The 15,826-nt window shown below is 40.2% G+C and overlaps 3 protein-coding genes across 3 annotated transcripts; 1 reads left to right on the top strand and 2 right to left on the bottom strand.

Moving 5' to 3' along the window:
* Positions 1 to 1,763: 1,763 nt before the first annotated feature.
* Positions 1,764 to 3,994, top strand: timm13 (translocase of inner mitochondrial membrane 13 homolog (yeast)). Its single transcript, XM_061033549.1, has 3 exons — positions 1,764 to 2,007; positions 2,368 to 2,436; positions 2,747 to 3,994. Exons 1-3 carry the CDS (start codon positions 1,888 to 1,890, stop codon positions 2,843 to 2,845), a joined length of 288 nt encoding a protein of 95 aa, XP_060889532.1. The 5' UTR covers positions 1,764 to 1,887; the 3' UTR covers positions 2,846 to 3,994.
* An 81-nt stretch (positions 3,995 to 4,075) lies between these two features.
* tmprss9 (transmembrane serine protease 9) lies at positions 4,076 to 10,463 on the bottom strand. Its single transcript, XM_061033550.1, has 15 exons — positions 10,243 to 10,463; positions 10,029 to 10,156; positions 9,877 to 9,944; positions 9,627 to 9,802; positions 9,430 to 9,478; positions 8,575 to 8,684; positions 8,270 to 8,435; positions 7,861 to 8,135; positions 7,060 to 7,202; positions 6,170 to 6,458; positions 5,923 to 6,036; positions 5,677 to 5,845; positions 5,322 to 5,590; positions 5,049 to 5,185; positions 4,076 to 4,696 (listed from the first exon to the last, which is right to left on the bottom strand). The coding sequence occupies exons 1-15, from the start codon at positions 10,388 to 10,390 to the stop codon at positions 4,535 to 4,537; spliced, it is 2,403 nt and encodes an 800-aa protein (XP_060889533.1). The 5' UTR covers positions 10,391 to 10,463; the 3' UTR covers positions 4,076 to 4,534.
* Positions 10,464 to 12,614: 2,151 nt separating this feature from the next.
* lsm7 (LSM7 homolog, U6 small nuclear RNA and mRNA degradation associated) lies at positions 12,615 to 15,820 on the bottom strand. Its single transcript, XM_061033554.1, has 4 exons — positions 15,762 to 15,820; positions 15,440 to 15,530; positions 15,248 to 15,319; positions 12,615 to 13,111 (listed from the first exon to the last, which is right to left on the bottom strand). The coding sequence occupies exons 1-4, from the start codon at positions 15,765 to 15,767 to the stop codon at positions 12,969 to 12,971; spliced, it is 312 nt and encodes a 103-aa protein (XP_060889537.1). The 5' UTR covers positions 15,768 to 15,820; the 3' UTR covers positions 12,615 to 12,968.
* Positions 15,821 to 15,826: the final 6 nt, after the last annotated feature.

Genomic DNA, 15,826 nt, shown 5'->3' on the forward strand with positions numbered 1-15,826 from the left:
TCTTGAAAAAGGAAGTCTAAATTTAAGTCTTATTGATTTCATGGAATAGTTTGGCTTGAAAGACTCAGTGGAGTTTGTCTCCACCGTGTGGCAAACGAGTGTAAGTGTACATGTGCATGTGGTTTTTAGGAGAGATACGGCATGCTCTTTCAACATTTTCACACTTAGCCGTTTTGTTTTCTCATAATTAAATTTCAAAAGTCCGATTATAATTAGTTAATGCCCATCTGAAGTGTATGTGTTTTGTCTTGATGGTGTTAGGCCTTACTGTTTCTTGAACTGTGTTTTCCACCTCCAGTTCTGTGCAGTCTTGTCTTTACCATCATTATAGCATTGCTTCTATGATTCCACACATAATGAAGTGATCCTGGTGGTGGTTATTCTTCTACTTTGCTTTTATTTAATTATATATGCATCGTCTCTGACAATTTTGTAATTTTGTAACGTTGTATGTGTGCGCTGAACTTATTCTTTCATGGCATCCTACAGTTCTTAAACAAGTTCTGAAATATTTTTGTGTCATAATATATGAGTCGCTGTGTTTGTTTGTATCTTAATCAGATGTTTGAAATGTATCACGCGACCATGACGTCACATGACGCCCTATTTAAACACATGTCTCATCTTTATCAATTATGTCCTGACGAAGACTCAGTAGAGTCGAAACGCGTTGACAATCCCTCTTAAATAAATGATTTTTAGGACTTTCAGTTTAAGACTGCCTCTCCGCACTTCATTTTTTCTCTTCTAATCAGGACAGTCAAACTTTTTTTTATTAGCTATTAGTCCAATTATTCTCTGATTTAAATAGTTCAGTTAGTCTAAATGTTAAAAACTAACTGTAAAAGTTTTGTTGACATGCAACAAATAATTCCCTTTTTATTATATAACTAGAAAGATAAGGCTACAGGTAGCAACAACTTCATCTAACTGTGCAGACAACGAATTGATGGCTGGAGGAAATTTAAATCAATATTTGAAATATCAGTAATAGAAATTCAAATATGTTCAGTGGAAGTAAATAAATGCCCCTGTTACTGGTGGAGTCATTACTCTTGCTCTGATCCTCATCATTTAAACAGTATGAAGTTTTCCATGTTAAACTAATGAAAACAACTCTGCTGGAATAGAATCTAATTTCAAACAAGTCCAACTGGTGGATTATTGCTCCTCGGTAAAAATACAAGTTGGGAAAGTCATCCTTTAGCCTTCATTCTCATAATGGCTAACTGGCCTATGGGATTTGGCCAGGGATTCACATAAGGGTCTTCAGGTTCATCCTCAGCATTAGTGGGGCTTTTAAGCTTGGTCTCCGTTTTGGTCTAAATAGGTAGGCTTGTTTAAATGTTGTGGCGTTTAAAGGAAGTGGCGTGAAGTCAATACCACTCTTCCAGCACGGATGAATTGGCTTCATCCTGTTCAGCAGGAGGAAGCTGAGGCAGGCTGTCCATTTGTACAAACAGTTTATGATGTGTATGTGCATAGGGCCTGATTACTAAAATATGCAGCCTAATAAGTGGACTGACCCCTCCTTTATAAGTAGCCTAAAGCTGTTAAAACATTTGGGATTTAGCGATGAGCAGCATTTGTAGTAATCTAAATCCAGTTCTTACAGAGATATAAAAATATCACGCAGGGAAAAATCAAAGCAGTGTTTTATTAGACACAATCTATAATGAATGTGTGACTACGGGACACGGGGCTTAAATAGCATCCAGTTTTCAAAAACTACACTTCCGTTGTTGGTATCATTTAACGGAAATGACGTATGTGGTCTTCCGCCGCTTTCAAGGGCATCAGAAACTTACATACTTAGCAGCTGCTTTTACACGTGCACCTAAGAAGACCGATAAAAGCTGAAGACTGAAGAAAGAGACTCGGGTGAAAATGGACGGGTTCGGTTCAGACTTTTCTGCGGGTGGATCAGGAGGTAAAATGGATACTGGCACGATTATGGAGCAGGTTAAGGTCCAGATAGCTGTGGCTAACGCTCAGGAGCTTCTACAGGTAAGTCAATGGTCACAGGCTAGCTGCTAAGCCAGCAAGACGTATCCGACACATAGCCTGATAGTGTGTAGTTTTACATGAATGGTGTAAGCACATTTAATGTCGCTGTTCCCTGTCATAATGAGCACAGTGAATATCGGCTACAGACGCAGCAGTACATGTTTGTCATTGAAATATTGTATGCTACTGTCTGTTCACTACAACTACCATGACTCTCTAACCTCTCAACCTGCACAGTTATTGACTCTTTTAGTGTCATTTGCCTACAAAATGTAAACTAAGTTCTCAGCTGCTGCTGATGTTGCTGACTGCTGTTTTGATTACTAACTAAATGATCATGAACATGTCCTTGTGTTTCAGAGAATGACCGATAAATGCTTCAAGAAGTGTATAGGTAAACCTGGGAGCACACTGGACAACTCTGAGCAGGTATGTGTGTTTGTGCCATAATAAGCTTTGTTTGTTTTGTGAATAAAAGTATCAGATCCGGGATGATAAATGATTAAATTAAATAAATTTGACAATATATTTTTATTACAATTCGATAATTTTTTAACTGCATCCACATGAAATAACAGTAGTTCTGATCACTCATGAACACTTGATTCTCACAAAGCTTAGGCAGTCAGTCTTTGGGTTTGGAACAGGTGATCTGACAGAAATAGCAAACCTTGAATTGTTAAAAAAAAAACGTATGATGCCTTCCTTTTTGTGAATGTGGCTTCCTTTGTCTTCACAGAAATGTATTGCCATGTGTATGGACCGGTATATGGATTCCTGGAACATCGTGTCCCGAACATACAACTCCAGATTACAGAAAGAAAGGGCTCGCATGTGAACACCCCACCCCCCTTTGTCAGCCTTCCTCAGGCTGATGCTTACAGTGCGGAGGAGCGCGGTGTACCACTGGAGAACTAGCAGCTGTGTGACCGGTGTGACGGTGCAGCACATCATCATCTGTCTACTGTCACAACACTTCACAGACAGACAGGCCTGCAGAGCCTGTGGACCACAGCCATAACAATCTCCTTCAGATATTTTTCCTTTATTCTCATGGACAGGATTTTTTTTTTTTTTAGTTAAGGATGATTCTTCTTCTGGTAAACGAGTAAACATGCATTGTTAAATGAAATTTGCAGTTTGGACATGTAGGTGTCTAAACTGAACTTTTCAAATTCTTTAAATGTGTTCGGCTCTCACTTATCATTTTGCCAGGGTTGTAAACGTATGTCTTGTGCAGTGCATCTGGGATATGTGTCAGTCCCCTGTATAGATGAAGCAGTTGAGAAAATATATGTAGCGTAGTATTGTAATGTGCTTTGACTACAGTGTTGCTAAAGCAGACACCTTTTATCTCTCTGCCTTGCTAAGGTCGCTTGTTTCTTTTTTATAAGAATGTGCATATTAAGAACACAATAACGGTACCATTCATTTTAAAAAGGAATGAAGATACTCAGTCACTGCACTTGCTTTCTAAAACTGTCATCACTATGCTCATGTTTGAAGCCCTTTCTTTTCATTGTGTGTATGATCAGAGGGGGGCTAAATATTTGTGCTTATTAGGTAAGCAGCGCGATGTGAGCCATTAAGAGACAAAGCAGACTTTTCTAAACACGTTTCACGGCCTACTTAAAATCATTGGGAAGACTTGAGCAGAAACCCTTGTGTTTTCACAACTTGACATTAACAGGCCTACCAACAGGCCTATATCAGAGTACACCTGGAGAACAGAAATGTTTTGTCTGACCTGTTTTCTGCTTGTTACTCTATCTGCTGCCCTCCACAGTAGTGGGCTTGTTTCAGCAGAGTCTGCTTGCTGTACAGGGGGGGGGGGACTGAACCTTTCTCAGCTTTGTGTGCACCGTTTGTCAGATATCTGGTAACCCCCTCGGAGTAGGGAAGTAAGAGCCAGACAACTCTTTAACATTATCTCCAGTGTGATTGTGAGCATATTTTCATGAATAATCAATAAAACTTGTCAATCAGAGTTTTGTTTTTCTAATTAGTATGGATACAGAAGACCTTCGTCAAATACCATTTTCATACAGAATATATTTTACCAAGACAACCCACTTACCTTTAATGGTTATAAAATATCTGCATCTTATTTTTCAAAGAATATACATCAATAAAAACAAGAAAATGTACCCATACATGAACCACATATATTCTGATCCCCACACAGAATGAAAAAAAAAAATCTCTGCACAATACAAGTTTGCTGCACACAAAAAATAAATACCTGAAATAAATACTAAATACTAATAAATATCTTACACCCTCCAGAAGAATGTCCAAAGGCCTCTTGTTTTGTATGCTTGTTAATTCTTAAGTGAATTATGACAGAGGTTCCCAGCTCAAATTGATTGCACAGTATTAAAGAGAGCACCCATTTGTGTGTGTGGCTTTGAGAAGGCCTTAAGTCCTAGTACAGTACAGTCCCTTGACAAGATCCAATGGGAAAATGCACTGTGTCCATGTAATTGGTCTTTTGTTGTAACCGATTCTGCTCCTTTTCTCTCTGTCTTTAGAAGGGAAGGTATGTAGATATCCATTTCCTGACAGACGTCACACGAGTATAAACCCCTGGAAAACCTGTTCGGCCACATCCGTGTCCCCAGCTGGTCACTCCAGCAATAAACCACTGCCCAGACTGCTGACGGCAGGTCAGCGGCCCTCCTGAGTCTCCCTGGATGAAGGAGATAGAGAGGGGATACTGATTAAAAGAGAAGCTTTTGACAGAAGTTCAAACAACCATAATGCTCTGCTAAGAAGAATTATAGTGGATAAAAAGAGAGGAGGCAGTAGCGTGTTAAAAGAGAGCGAGAGAGTCACTGAGACGACAGGTGTCCAAGAAAGGATCATTTACTAAGATTACAGAGGGGAGGCAGGTGGAAAAAAAAGATGGGGTGGTTTTTAAAGAACAAAAGTCTAATCTTTGCTATTAGATACGCATCTCCATGTAAGCTGCAATGTTTAACAAGGAACATTTGCTTTTCTACACCATGCTATAAATATTATGTATATTATATATCTCTTACCAAACAGCTGTCCCTGCCTCCCTCCATGTAACCTGCACACATCATGTTAGATGTCAGCACGGTTCCATATGACTGCTTGCAGTTTGCCTGCTCAATGATGCTCACTGCAGCCTTCTGCAGAAGGTTGGTCAATGAACCTAAGTTAAAGGGAAATGATTGGATTAGTGGAATGTTGCTGTCGATCTTTTAATGTTGTTTATTACCGATGACTAATGATTTCCATTCAGTTATAACATGTTCATACAATTATGCAAAGGCATTTTAATCCCTCACCTCCTTCCCTCATGGATCCCCAGCCCATGATGTAGCACTCTGCTTCCTTCTTGAGGAAGCTGTGCACCGGTGACGGGAGACAGACCGACTGGATGGTGTAGGACATGGGGGCTGGGATTGTCAGCTCCAGCAGAGCAACATCATGGTCCATGTTGGTGCCATTGAAGGCTGGGTTGATGATGACTCTCTGGATGGGTATGACAAGGGCTCCTACACCTGAGCGTAGCACTGATCCCAGGCTTACAGCCCAGTTAGCTGGACTGGCATCACTGAGGGTATTTAAAAATTCAGTATCATGTAATGTACCAGAGGAGTTATGGAATTACATCAGTTTAAATTAGCTGAAATACTGAACCTTTTGAAGCAGTGTGCAGCTGTGAGTAGCCACTTGCTGTGTATGAGTGTGGCAGCGCAACGGTGAAGTCTCTGGTATTGCAGGCTACCAATCCAAGGCCACTCCCCCCTTCGAGCTGTAACTCCACCCACAATCCTGTGAGCGCCCAGTGCAGGACGCACACCACAGTCTGAAAGGGAAAGACACATCAGATGCACGTCCTTTGAATCAATAACTCAACGCGCTCCTTTGTCAATTTGAACTTGCCACAGTTCTTTTCGTCGGCCTGGTTGGGGCAGTCTGGGACGCCGTCACACTCTGGGTTGACTTTGCTGATGCAGGAGGTGGAGCTACACTGGAAGTTACCACTGCAGTTGAAGACTGGAAGCCATAATTAAGAGACCGTGTATCAAGAATGTTACAAAATAAATGACAAAGATCCACATTCTTGATACGAAATGTATGACTGACTTTATTAACATTCCTTAATCCTCTCTTTTCAGTATGACAATACCAGATAGCGTTGGTGCAGGTGACACGTCCATGGCTGTAGTCCTGGGCACAGGCAGGTCATTAAAGCTTCCTCCTGTCACAGAAACTGGCACAGTGGGAATTTGATGGGGGTAATAATCCAGGACCCGGCTGGGATCTGTGTGGCTTAAAATCCAGTTGCGGAGCCTTGTGACACGGGAATACACACCAGGCCTGTTGACCTGGGCGCAGCCCACCCCCCAACTTACCACCCCAGCGAGGAAGAACCTCCCCGGGGCCGACTCACACACGAGAGGCCCTCCAGAGTCACCCTGCAGGGTAAACACAAAGACCTCTGATTCTCTGTTGTAAGAGCAATTATTCAGCTCAACTCAGGCCTGTTAAAGTAATCTGGTAAATGTCCTGTATTAACTAGAGGTAAGCACTTGTTGAATAGGATTGGAATAGAAGTTACATTTTTCAGGATGCTGACATTTTTGTACTGAGATAAAGACATTTTCATAGTGAAATATGACAAGTATGTATGGATTGTTATTGCCACATAATCGGTAATCTTTGAACCTCAGGTGTGTGTTGTTTAATTTAATTAATTGAGCGTTAATTTAAGGCTGGACGAAGCCTTTCCTGGAGAGTAATGCCATGTTTCCTTGCTTTAATAGTAACAACACATATCATGTAATGCTTTCAGAAAATAACAGAAACAGCCTACAGGCCTCTATTTTTAGGTTGAGACCAGTGTTGGCATACAGTCATGACCTTTTTCATGGTTTCAGTACAGAAAAGGAAGACTAGACTATCAGTGTAAGTGTACAAGCATTGCCCCGAGATATGAAAGTTTTGTATGAAAAAAGGAAATTTGATAGATCATCCTTTCCATGTCGTCTCGTGTAAACCAATCAAAGCAGCACTTACCTGACATGAGTCCACCTTGCCCTCCAGGAATCCAGCACACATCATGTTTTGAGTAACTCTTCCTCTGTACACCATTGATTTGTTGCAAACCTTCGTGTCGATGATCTTCACCACAGCTTTCTGCAGGATGGGCGGTTCAGCAGCTGAATGTCAGGAAAGGACAGGACAACTATATAACTCATCAGAATTTTGATTCAACAAGCAGCCTTGTCCTGTAATTTGACTACCAATTATCCATTTATAGATAATAACAGTCAATAAAACAATTTGAGCAACACACTGTATACCTTTTGCAGATGGGCATATGAGTGTGTTCATGTGTGTTTCCAATGTACTGCACTGTATCCCTGCTGTATTTGTTTTGTTTTAAATACAGTCTGCTTTTATAACTATATGTTTTTTCAACTTTATAACAGGCCGCAGTTGAAATTTATAGCTTTAACTCTGGTACAATACATAACATAGTTAAAGATAAGATTTAAAAATGATGCCTCCAAAATAAAATCAATAACAAAAATGTATGAATAACTATCTATACTTAAGTTGTTGAACTGTTATATTTTAAATAATAACACATTAATTCTGATATGTAAGATTAGATCTCATGTCAAATAACCTCATGTATATGATCTCTTTGTTCTCTCAAATTCTGCATTACTGTTGTTCCTATTTTCTCATCTGTCTCACATTAAATGCCTTATTTTGTTTTTATATCTAAATAATGAATGATTAGTCCCTCATTATAGGCTTAAAATAAGTTCAACTCCCAAATATCCACTAGCTGTGTGCAGACCAACTCACGGCTGAACTGCTGCAGTGCCCCCCACCCTGACACCACACAGGTGTGACCAGGGGTGAAGACGTGAGACGGGGACGGCAGGCAGACAGGCTGGATGTAAGCGCTGAAGGTGAGAGGAGTCTCCAGCTCCAGCACAGTCACATCGTAGTTTGTCGTCATGGGATTGTAGTCTGGAGACACTATCATTGACTTAATGTTAATGATTTTGGACTCATGCTCCTCACCACTCACGAGTCTGGCTCCTACCAGGGCGGTCCACTCGCTGGGGTCGTTGGCCCTTTAAACAGAGAAGAAAATCATATAGAAATCACATTCTGAATGCGGCTGTAGCAAGTGTTGTTAGGACACTTATAGGGAGAATAATAATAAGAAAATATCCACTGAGACCTTGAAATTATTTGCTTTGCCTACCTCTCAAAGCAGTGTGCTGCACTGACCAGCCAGCGCTCGTTGATGATGGAGGCGCCACACATGTGGCGTCTGTGGAACCTCAGACTGACCTGCCATGGCATCTCCCCTTGACGAGCGTCCTCACCTCCCACCACCCGACTCCCCATCGCAGGACGAGTACCACAGGCTGAGCGGGGGAAGTCAGAAGATGTGGTCAGCATGGAGATGAATCAATGTTGGGTTTTCCTTCAGGTTTGTCCGTGAGCTCACTTTGACTTATGACAGCTCGCTAAGTTTATAGTATCTAAGTATAAATAGTAATTTACCACAATGCGCTTCATCTGATCCGTCTGCACAGTCGGGGATGAAGTCACACTCCGGGTTCACTTTGGTTATGCATTCTCCATTGTCACAGGTGAAGGTGTTGTCAGGACACCTGGCTGGAGAGCGAAGATGAGATAATGAGGAAAAGGTAGAGTCTTAGCATGCGAGGCATTCAGGTTCAGAAAACATGCATTTGCCCCAGTACACATCAAGTAATATAATAGAGACTTTAATCATGAGCTAATACTTTTTACATTCTAATACACACTTGCACATCTTTGTTTATACTGCATGGAGATTCTCACTTGTTGGGACACAATCCTCAGCCCTGACTGAATGCAAAAATAGAATCCAAAGGCTGATAAGATTTTTTAAGCCTGAATTATTTAATCGAGTTAATATCTATCTTAGTTTGAGTTCTGTATATATGTAATATGTTATTTTTGTGTTCCTGCTTTTGATCTCAGACATGGTGTAGAGACATTAACACAAGAAAGGAATTTCCAACTACAAATAACTCATATTTTGTAGTGGGAAATTGACTATATTAGCTAAAGATACATTTTACAATGCATGTTAGCACAGAATGAGAGCTGCAGATTTAATCACCCACTGTTAAACATTGGTATTTTGTAAGTTTGGGATCTCTTCATAGCCAACAGGCAAAGTGACCAAACTGTTAATGGACCTTTGGGCATGTCATTTTCTTTTTTTAAATAGCACATCTTGACCATTTCTCTGTGGCCAACAAGTGACAGTTTTAGCCTTGGTATTAGAAACATAGTCGGTTCGGTGGTTTGAAAATGTAATCGTTTTTCTAAAGGATTATTGCAGGCACACTTAAACATCATATTCACTCACCCATCAGATCATCTCCAATAGCATAGAAAGATTTCCCGCTGGCTCCTGGAAATGAGGATATAATAAAACTTTAGATGCAGTGACAACAATGTATCGCACAGCTTTGGCTTATTTTTGTCTCTCCTTTGAAAAAAAAAAAAACATGCACTTTCGGACCACAGCCAGTCAACTGATGACAGAATAGTTTCAATACCCAGTAAAATGATAGTGCTGATCTTTCCAAATCCTGGCACCTCCAGGGGCTCCCCATGAATCACTGAGCTGAGTCCGGCTCTCATCAAGTCCTGAACAAAATTATCTGAATACTGCTGGACCTTGGACACCCTGAAGACCAGTCTGAACGTCACCATCACGTCCCCATTAATGTTACTGAGAAGACCAGAAAGCAGGTTGTAATATTTGACTCATGGCGTAAATGATCTACTTCAGGTTGACTGACTTACCCATAGGCAACAATGTTGCAATCACCAAAGTGATGCGATATTGATGAGGCAGTGAAGACATTTTTAATCTGTAAGAGAAAATTAAAAATGGAAAATAAGAAGCAATTTAAAAGAAATATTGGGTTCTCAGTATGGTGAAAGTCCAGACATACCTTGGATTGTAAAACTGATGACAGAACTATGGAGAAACCAGAGTTCTCATCCTGCAGAACAGGATCGTACTTCAGACCTTTCAGCTCCAGCGTCTCCATGAAATAATGCTGCTCCTGCACCATGTAGGCTGCCAATGACAGAGCAGTGTAATATAACTCGTAAAATATTTGAACACTATGTGTTAAACTGTCACCATTCTGTCTAAAGACTTACCAATAATCAGGCCTATAAAGCACCCTATAACAAGGAAGATGGCGAAGAAGACCACAAGGGTGGTCCTGTAGCAGGCAGAGTTTGAGGTAGAAGAAGAGGCTCCTGCAGAGGACCAAGGACCTCCTCCTCCATCCTTCTTCAGCTCCATGTTGGATTCACAGCACCAACCTCACAAATCACACACCACTGTGTCCACTAATGTTCGATTGACAGAGTGACCCAGTCCTGAAGAAGAAAATAAAGTCACAGTTGTTCGGTATTAAACAGTTCTAGGTATGACCCAAAATTGTCCTTGTTTGTGTTTCTTTCTCATGTGTATGAGCTGCTCCACACCAATTGCCCCAAGAGGGATTAATAAAGTTGTTTGAATTGAATTGAATTGAAAATATGTGAAGACACTGAAATAACACTGAGATGGTGAAGTGACTGCCAAAAGGCTGCACAAAAGGATGGCCTGATGTGATGTCAGATAAAACCATAGACTGTAAATATTGGGTAAAACATGAGATATGAACCATCTTATCAGACAAAACTGACACTACATGAAAAACAAAACTTAAATACATCAGTTAATTCGTTTTTGATTAAGAGTAGCTTGGCATCAAACACCTGACGTCACATTGCGCCTTTACACTAATAAAACATCTACAACATTAAGACGGTGTTCCCAAAAGCTAAGGTACAACATGTAAATTATGTAATAATCGCAACTATGGATGATTTTATTGAAAACCAGATGTTCAAGCTAAAACATTGTGTACAAAAAGGAAGGTTACTAACAGAAACTTGAAGCAGATCTGTTCCGGAGAGCTGGCTGAGAATGTGCGGGCGTGCGTAAAGGAGACCAAAGAGGCCATGTTGCCTCCCAAATCTCCAATGTGAAAAAAAAAAACATCCCTTTAAACATCAAACAAGGATCGTTTCTGAATATTTAGAGAGAACGGAATTCAACGATTAAACGGACTAGGTGAGGACTTCACTAAACCAGCGATTTACGCACTGCAACTCCGTGCGCATCACCGCGTAGAGCATTTAACAATACAAGCTTTATGTTCTAAGATGAACTCACTCACCTCGTTCTTCTCTCATTCCTCTACACGCTGACTTCTCGATATCTTACAGACCTCGGGTGAAAATCAGACGGATGGAGGAAGACAAGGTTCAGGGCGAAGAGGCCCGCTATTTGTTCCACCTGTCGAAGGGCGTGTCGTGTTCGTCCCGCAGGTAGCTCACCTTTACAGTTTACTTTGGGAAGTCGACACGGCTTCAGAAATCTCCAACAGACCCTCCTCCCTTCAGCCCTGATCCCCTTTCGTTACACCCCGATGTGCACAGGCATTTCCACAGAGCACCCATAATCTTCAGGTAAATAATGAACACCCAACTGCTCCTATACGCAGCAGCACCATTGTTTGTGCTAGATGGAGAAACGTATTGACATAAAATAGGACATTAAAAAGTCTAACAGAATCAGTACCCAGCCAGAGGCTTCTGCCCCTCTCCGCTCCATTGACACAGTGACTGAGCAGAGGAGGGTGAAGCCTTTTTACCAGGACTACAGCTTCTCTAATCACTGAGAGCTTTTACCTTGACTTTACTAACCTATTGCATTGTGTTTGATATTTATAGAGCTAGAAATTGTCGACCTCAAGATAATTCACTCCATTTTAACAGACTGTAGTCTAAAGGTACTTATATTTTACCATATATTGATAATGGATCTCTATACTTGAAATTTTGAGAGCAAAGGCTAACCCTCTACTCTACTGGAGGAACAATCCTAACAAAGGTAAATCAGTTAACTTACATTATCCCCCCACCCTGCTTAAAGTGATTCCTTTTGAAAGCATGCATTACCACAAATGTCTCTTTGTCAGTGTGCAGATAGGCTTGAATGGCTTATCTTAACACACAACACACACTCCCTTTATCCCTTTAAACACTTTCAAAGATCACAATCAAATGCTTCAGTCAAGACAAATGGGCTGGAGTTCAGCCAATTCAGCAGTTTGCACAAAATACATTTAATCATTACAAAGTTCATCTGGTGGCAGTAAAATATCTTCTTCACCTATAACCTTCTGACGTTCAATCAGATTTAACTTTTTAGCTGTTTATTTTTAACCAGAAGGTTTTCTCTCGGGCTAAATAAGGCAGCGATAACACCACGCTGCAGATAGACTGTGAGATACAGACTTAGTAAGCAAGTGGTCAGACTTCTGAAGTGGATGAAATTTGGATGGGAAGAGGCTACTTGATTCACATCTGCTGAGCCACACACAGACCATCACAACAGAAGTTATCTGAATCACTGAAATTCTATCAATTTCCACATACAACTTGCACACAGACAAGGAAGAATAACACTTAAGTCACATTATTATTTTATTTTCTTATCAAAAACAACAAAGAATAGTAAAAAGTTGACTTATTCTGGATAAAAAGAAAATGGTTACAATAACACATGCCAACTTTGTGGGCTGTTTACAACTCAAATGTTTTCAAACTTTGCACACTAGAGACAGAAACCAAAGTGAGGTGCTTAAAATGTCCTTTTGTAGATGAACTTTTGATTTGCACAACTGAAATTTGCTTCATTATACACATTATTACTGGTAAGTCTTAATATAAAACAACAAAAGACTTCACAAACATTTAAGTGTGCATGGTTGTAATTGTGTGTGCGTGTGTGTGTGTGTGTGTGTGTGTGAAACAGAGAGACAGTGTTAGCCATCCTGTTGCTGTATGAAGGGGTTCGGTATGGCTTCCATGCCGTCCTGAGGACAGATTAGTACTACAGAGGTTCCTCTGCACACCACCAGCCCAAGCTGCCGGGTGTCTTCTGTCAGCTTCAGCTGGTCATCTGGATCTGGAAAGGCAAGGATGTGCAAGCGTTATTTACACGCAAACATTTGAGTTAAATGTTACAGAGGTACACTACCAGTGAAAAGTTTGGACACACCTGATTGAAATGCATGTTTTTATCTTAGACATTTTGATCTACAGTCTTAAGCTTGAATGTTTGACATGGGTTTCTTGTATAAATAAATAGAAATAGTGAAGTTGATGCCTATGAATGTATGCATTTCTTTCCAAAACAAAAATTTAATTAAGATTTATTGTTATTGGTTTAATATCTGCTATTATTCTAAAATGTGGAAAATAGATCAAATAAAGAAAAACCCTTCTATTAGTAGGTGTGCCCTTGATACAGCTTACAGTAGCTATATGATAACGATATAATATTACTATATTATTGATTAGACAGTTACTGTTGTGTGTCCAACATTTTGACTGGTGGTGTATCTTCACAGATGAATATAAGTTCTTCACTTTGCTTAATAGTTTACCCTTGCGGTCACTTTAAGTTTTTGTGGAGGCTCATTCATGACAACATTTTCATCCGATGATAACAATTATAAATGAGCTCAAAGGGACACTGGGCCTTACCGACAAGCATACGTTTCAGGACCAAATTATTATATAATTATTTTTTTTTCAAAGTGAAGTTATTTTACTTTAAGTTATTTGGATAAAACATTTAAATGTGATACAGAATGTCTACACTTGTCACACACTAAATAATAGACTCACAACTTTTACAACATATATATGTATTAAAAGTCAAATCACCAGATGTCACTCCCAAACTCTTTGTTTGAGCCCTTCACAGGGTCTGCACATCATTAATATATTGCAATTGTAAAATAAAACTCCTGATCATTCACAACTTAATTTTATATTCCACAAAAGACTACTTCAAATAACAGTCATGTTTTGGAAGCTACAGTGACACTAGGTTGTACAGATTAGTATTTTATTTTTTTAAGATTTATTTTTGGGCATTTTCTGCCTTTATTGAAGAGATAGGACAGTGGATAGAGTCAGAAATCAGGGAGAGCGAGAGAGTGGGGAATGACATGCAGGAAAGGAGCCACAGATTGGATTCCAGGAGGACTATAGCCTCCATACATGTGGCGCACGCACTAACCACTGTGCCACCAGCGCCCTGGTTGTACAGATTATTGGCAATATTATAAAACCCCTTCTTATGATTGGCAGACAACTCCAACAATAACAGAATACTGCTGTCATTTCAGAGTATCCTCACTACTGCATAGCCTAGGCATTGTGATTACTGTAGTAGTTTTTGTATTTCCAGAGAGACCGTGCTTCATAAAAGTGTTCCCCGTAGTTCTCCTCTCATTTGACGGGATAAGGGCATTATTGGGTTTATGACAGGTAAAGGTTATGTGCTGCAGGGATGACTAGTTTGGGTGACGTGGTAGTAGTAAACAGTGATCCAGGTTTTACATGTTGGATGTTTTAATATTGTGTGAATATAAATCATTATTAGCCATCATCCAACCTCAGTCAATCTAAAAATATACAGAGGTTATGTCCCCATACAGTTACAACAACTAGACATTTTCTCATTGGATAAGATTGTCCTGTAGATCAGTGGTTCCCAAAGTGGGGGTCGGGACCCCAAGGTGGGTCGCCAGCCACCAAGAGGGTCGCGAGATGCCTTCCATAAAAAAATTAAAAATAATTTAAAAGTGCATAAGTATATCTTTTTACCATTTTTGTAAACATACAAAAAGTAGTCCAATGTCATATAAGACAGTATCATTGAGTGAAATGGAAATGAAGTGTTTAATTATTTTAGGCTCTTGTATTATTTTGTGTTAGTAGTTTTTTGGATAGGTTCATTAGTGTGTGCGTGGCTGTCGCTACGTTATATACCTAACTAACCACCTTAAAGAACAGTGGGGGGGGGGTCCCCAGTTTCTGTCACCCTTATTTTGGGGGTCACGACCTGAAAAGTTTGGGAACCCCTGCTGTAGATGACGGTCATTCACAGAACAACATTTTCAGTCACATTAAGTCCACTTCTGAGGGCGTACTGACGCTTGATTTAAACATTTCCTTCCTTCCTTCCTTACTGTAAAGTTTGTACAGATTAAAGTTTGTACAGATTAAAGTTTGTTTCCATTTGACTTACCCCGCATGTACTCGATTGTGCCGTCCAGCACTAAGTTTAACAGAGGGTCAAAGCCTTTCAGCACGCCGCTGGCTGAGAGAGAGAGAGAGAGGTACACAATGCATTAATCAGGAGGATATTTTTTGGGGCATGTTTGGTTTCCCCTGCCTAAGACTTATTAGCATTATCTTATGAAACAATGCATCCACCTACCCTCCCGTCCTCCTTGAAACTTTACTCGAATCGGCTTGTCGATGTACTTTGACAAGTCAAAGATGCTCTCCTTCTTCTTCTTTTCTTTGTCCTGCACGGAGAAATTGGACATTGTTTGAAAACGCTAAATCACATGTAAGCTAGCCTCACTGTAGCTTCACTAGCCTAGCCAGGTTACACATATTTATGTGCAGAGTTTTTCCTGCATTTCAGGTTATGTAGACAATTAACAGTAAGTGACTCGGAGTTATTTTCCCGATAAGGTTTAATTGTGTAAATGCAAAGTGGTGTTTGAATGAAAACGAAAACCATACGAACTTACCGTCATGTTAGCTGTTTGACACGGAAGTAAAACTTTGACCCCCAGATGCTCAACCAATGAAATCG

This window comes from Labrus mixtus, chromosome 3 (genome assembly GCF_963584025.1).
Source record: "Labrus mixtus chromosome 3, fLabMix1.1, whole genome shotgun sequence".
NCBI lineage: Eukaryota > Metazoa > Chordata > Actinopteri > Labriformes > Labridae > Labrus > Labrus mixtus.

Coding starts and splice junctions, on each gene's coding strand:
- timm13 (XM_061033549.1), top strand. CDS start 1,888: ATGGACGGGTTCGGTTCAGACTTTTCTGCGGGTGGATCAGGAGGTAAA. Junction 2,008..2,367: donor ACGCTCAGGAGCTTCTACAG/GTAAGTCAATGG, acceptor CTTGTGTTTCAG/AGAATGACCGATAAATGCTT. Junction 2,437..2,746: donor CACTGGACAACTCTGAGCAG/GTATGTGTGTTT, acceptor TTGTCTTCACAG/AAATGTATTGCCATGTGTAT.
- lsm7 (XM_061033554.1), bottom strand. Junction 15,320..15,439: donor GTTTCAAGGAGGACGGGAGG/GTAGGTGGATGC, acceptor TCTCTCTCTCAG/CCAGCGGCGTGCTGAAAGGC. Junction 13,112..15,247: donor CACAATCGAGTACATGCGGG/GTAAGTCAAATG, acceptor TTGCCTTTCCAG/ATCCAGATGACCAGCTGAAG.
- tmprss9 (XM_061033550.1), bottom strand. CDS start 10,390: ATGGAGCTGAAGAAGGATGGAGGAGGAGGTCCTTGGTCCTCTGCAGGA. Junction 8,436..8,574: donor ATCAGATGAAGCGCATTGTG/GTAAATTACTAT, acceptor TCCCCCGCTCAG/CCTGTGGTACTCGTCCTGCG. Junction 7,203..7,860: donor GGCACTGCAGCAGTTCAGCC/GTGAGTTGGTCT, acceptor CCTGACATTCAG/CTGCTGAACCGCCCATCCTG.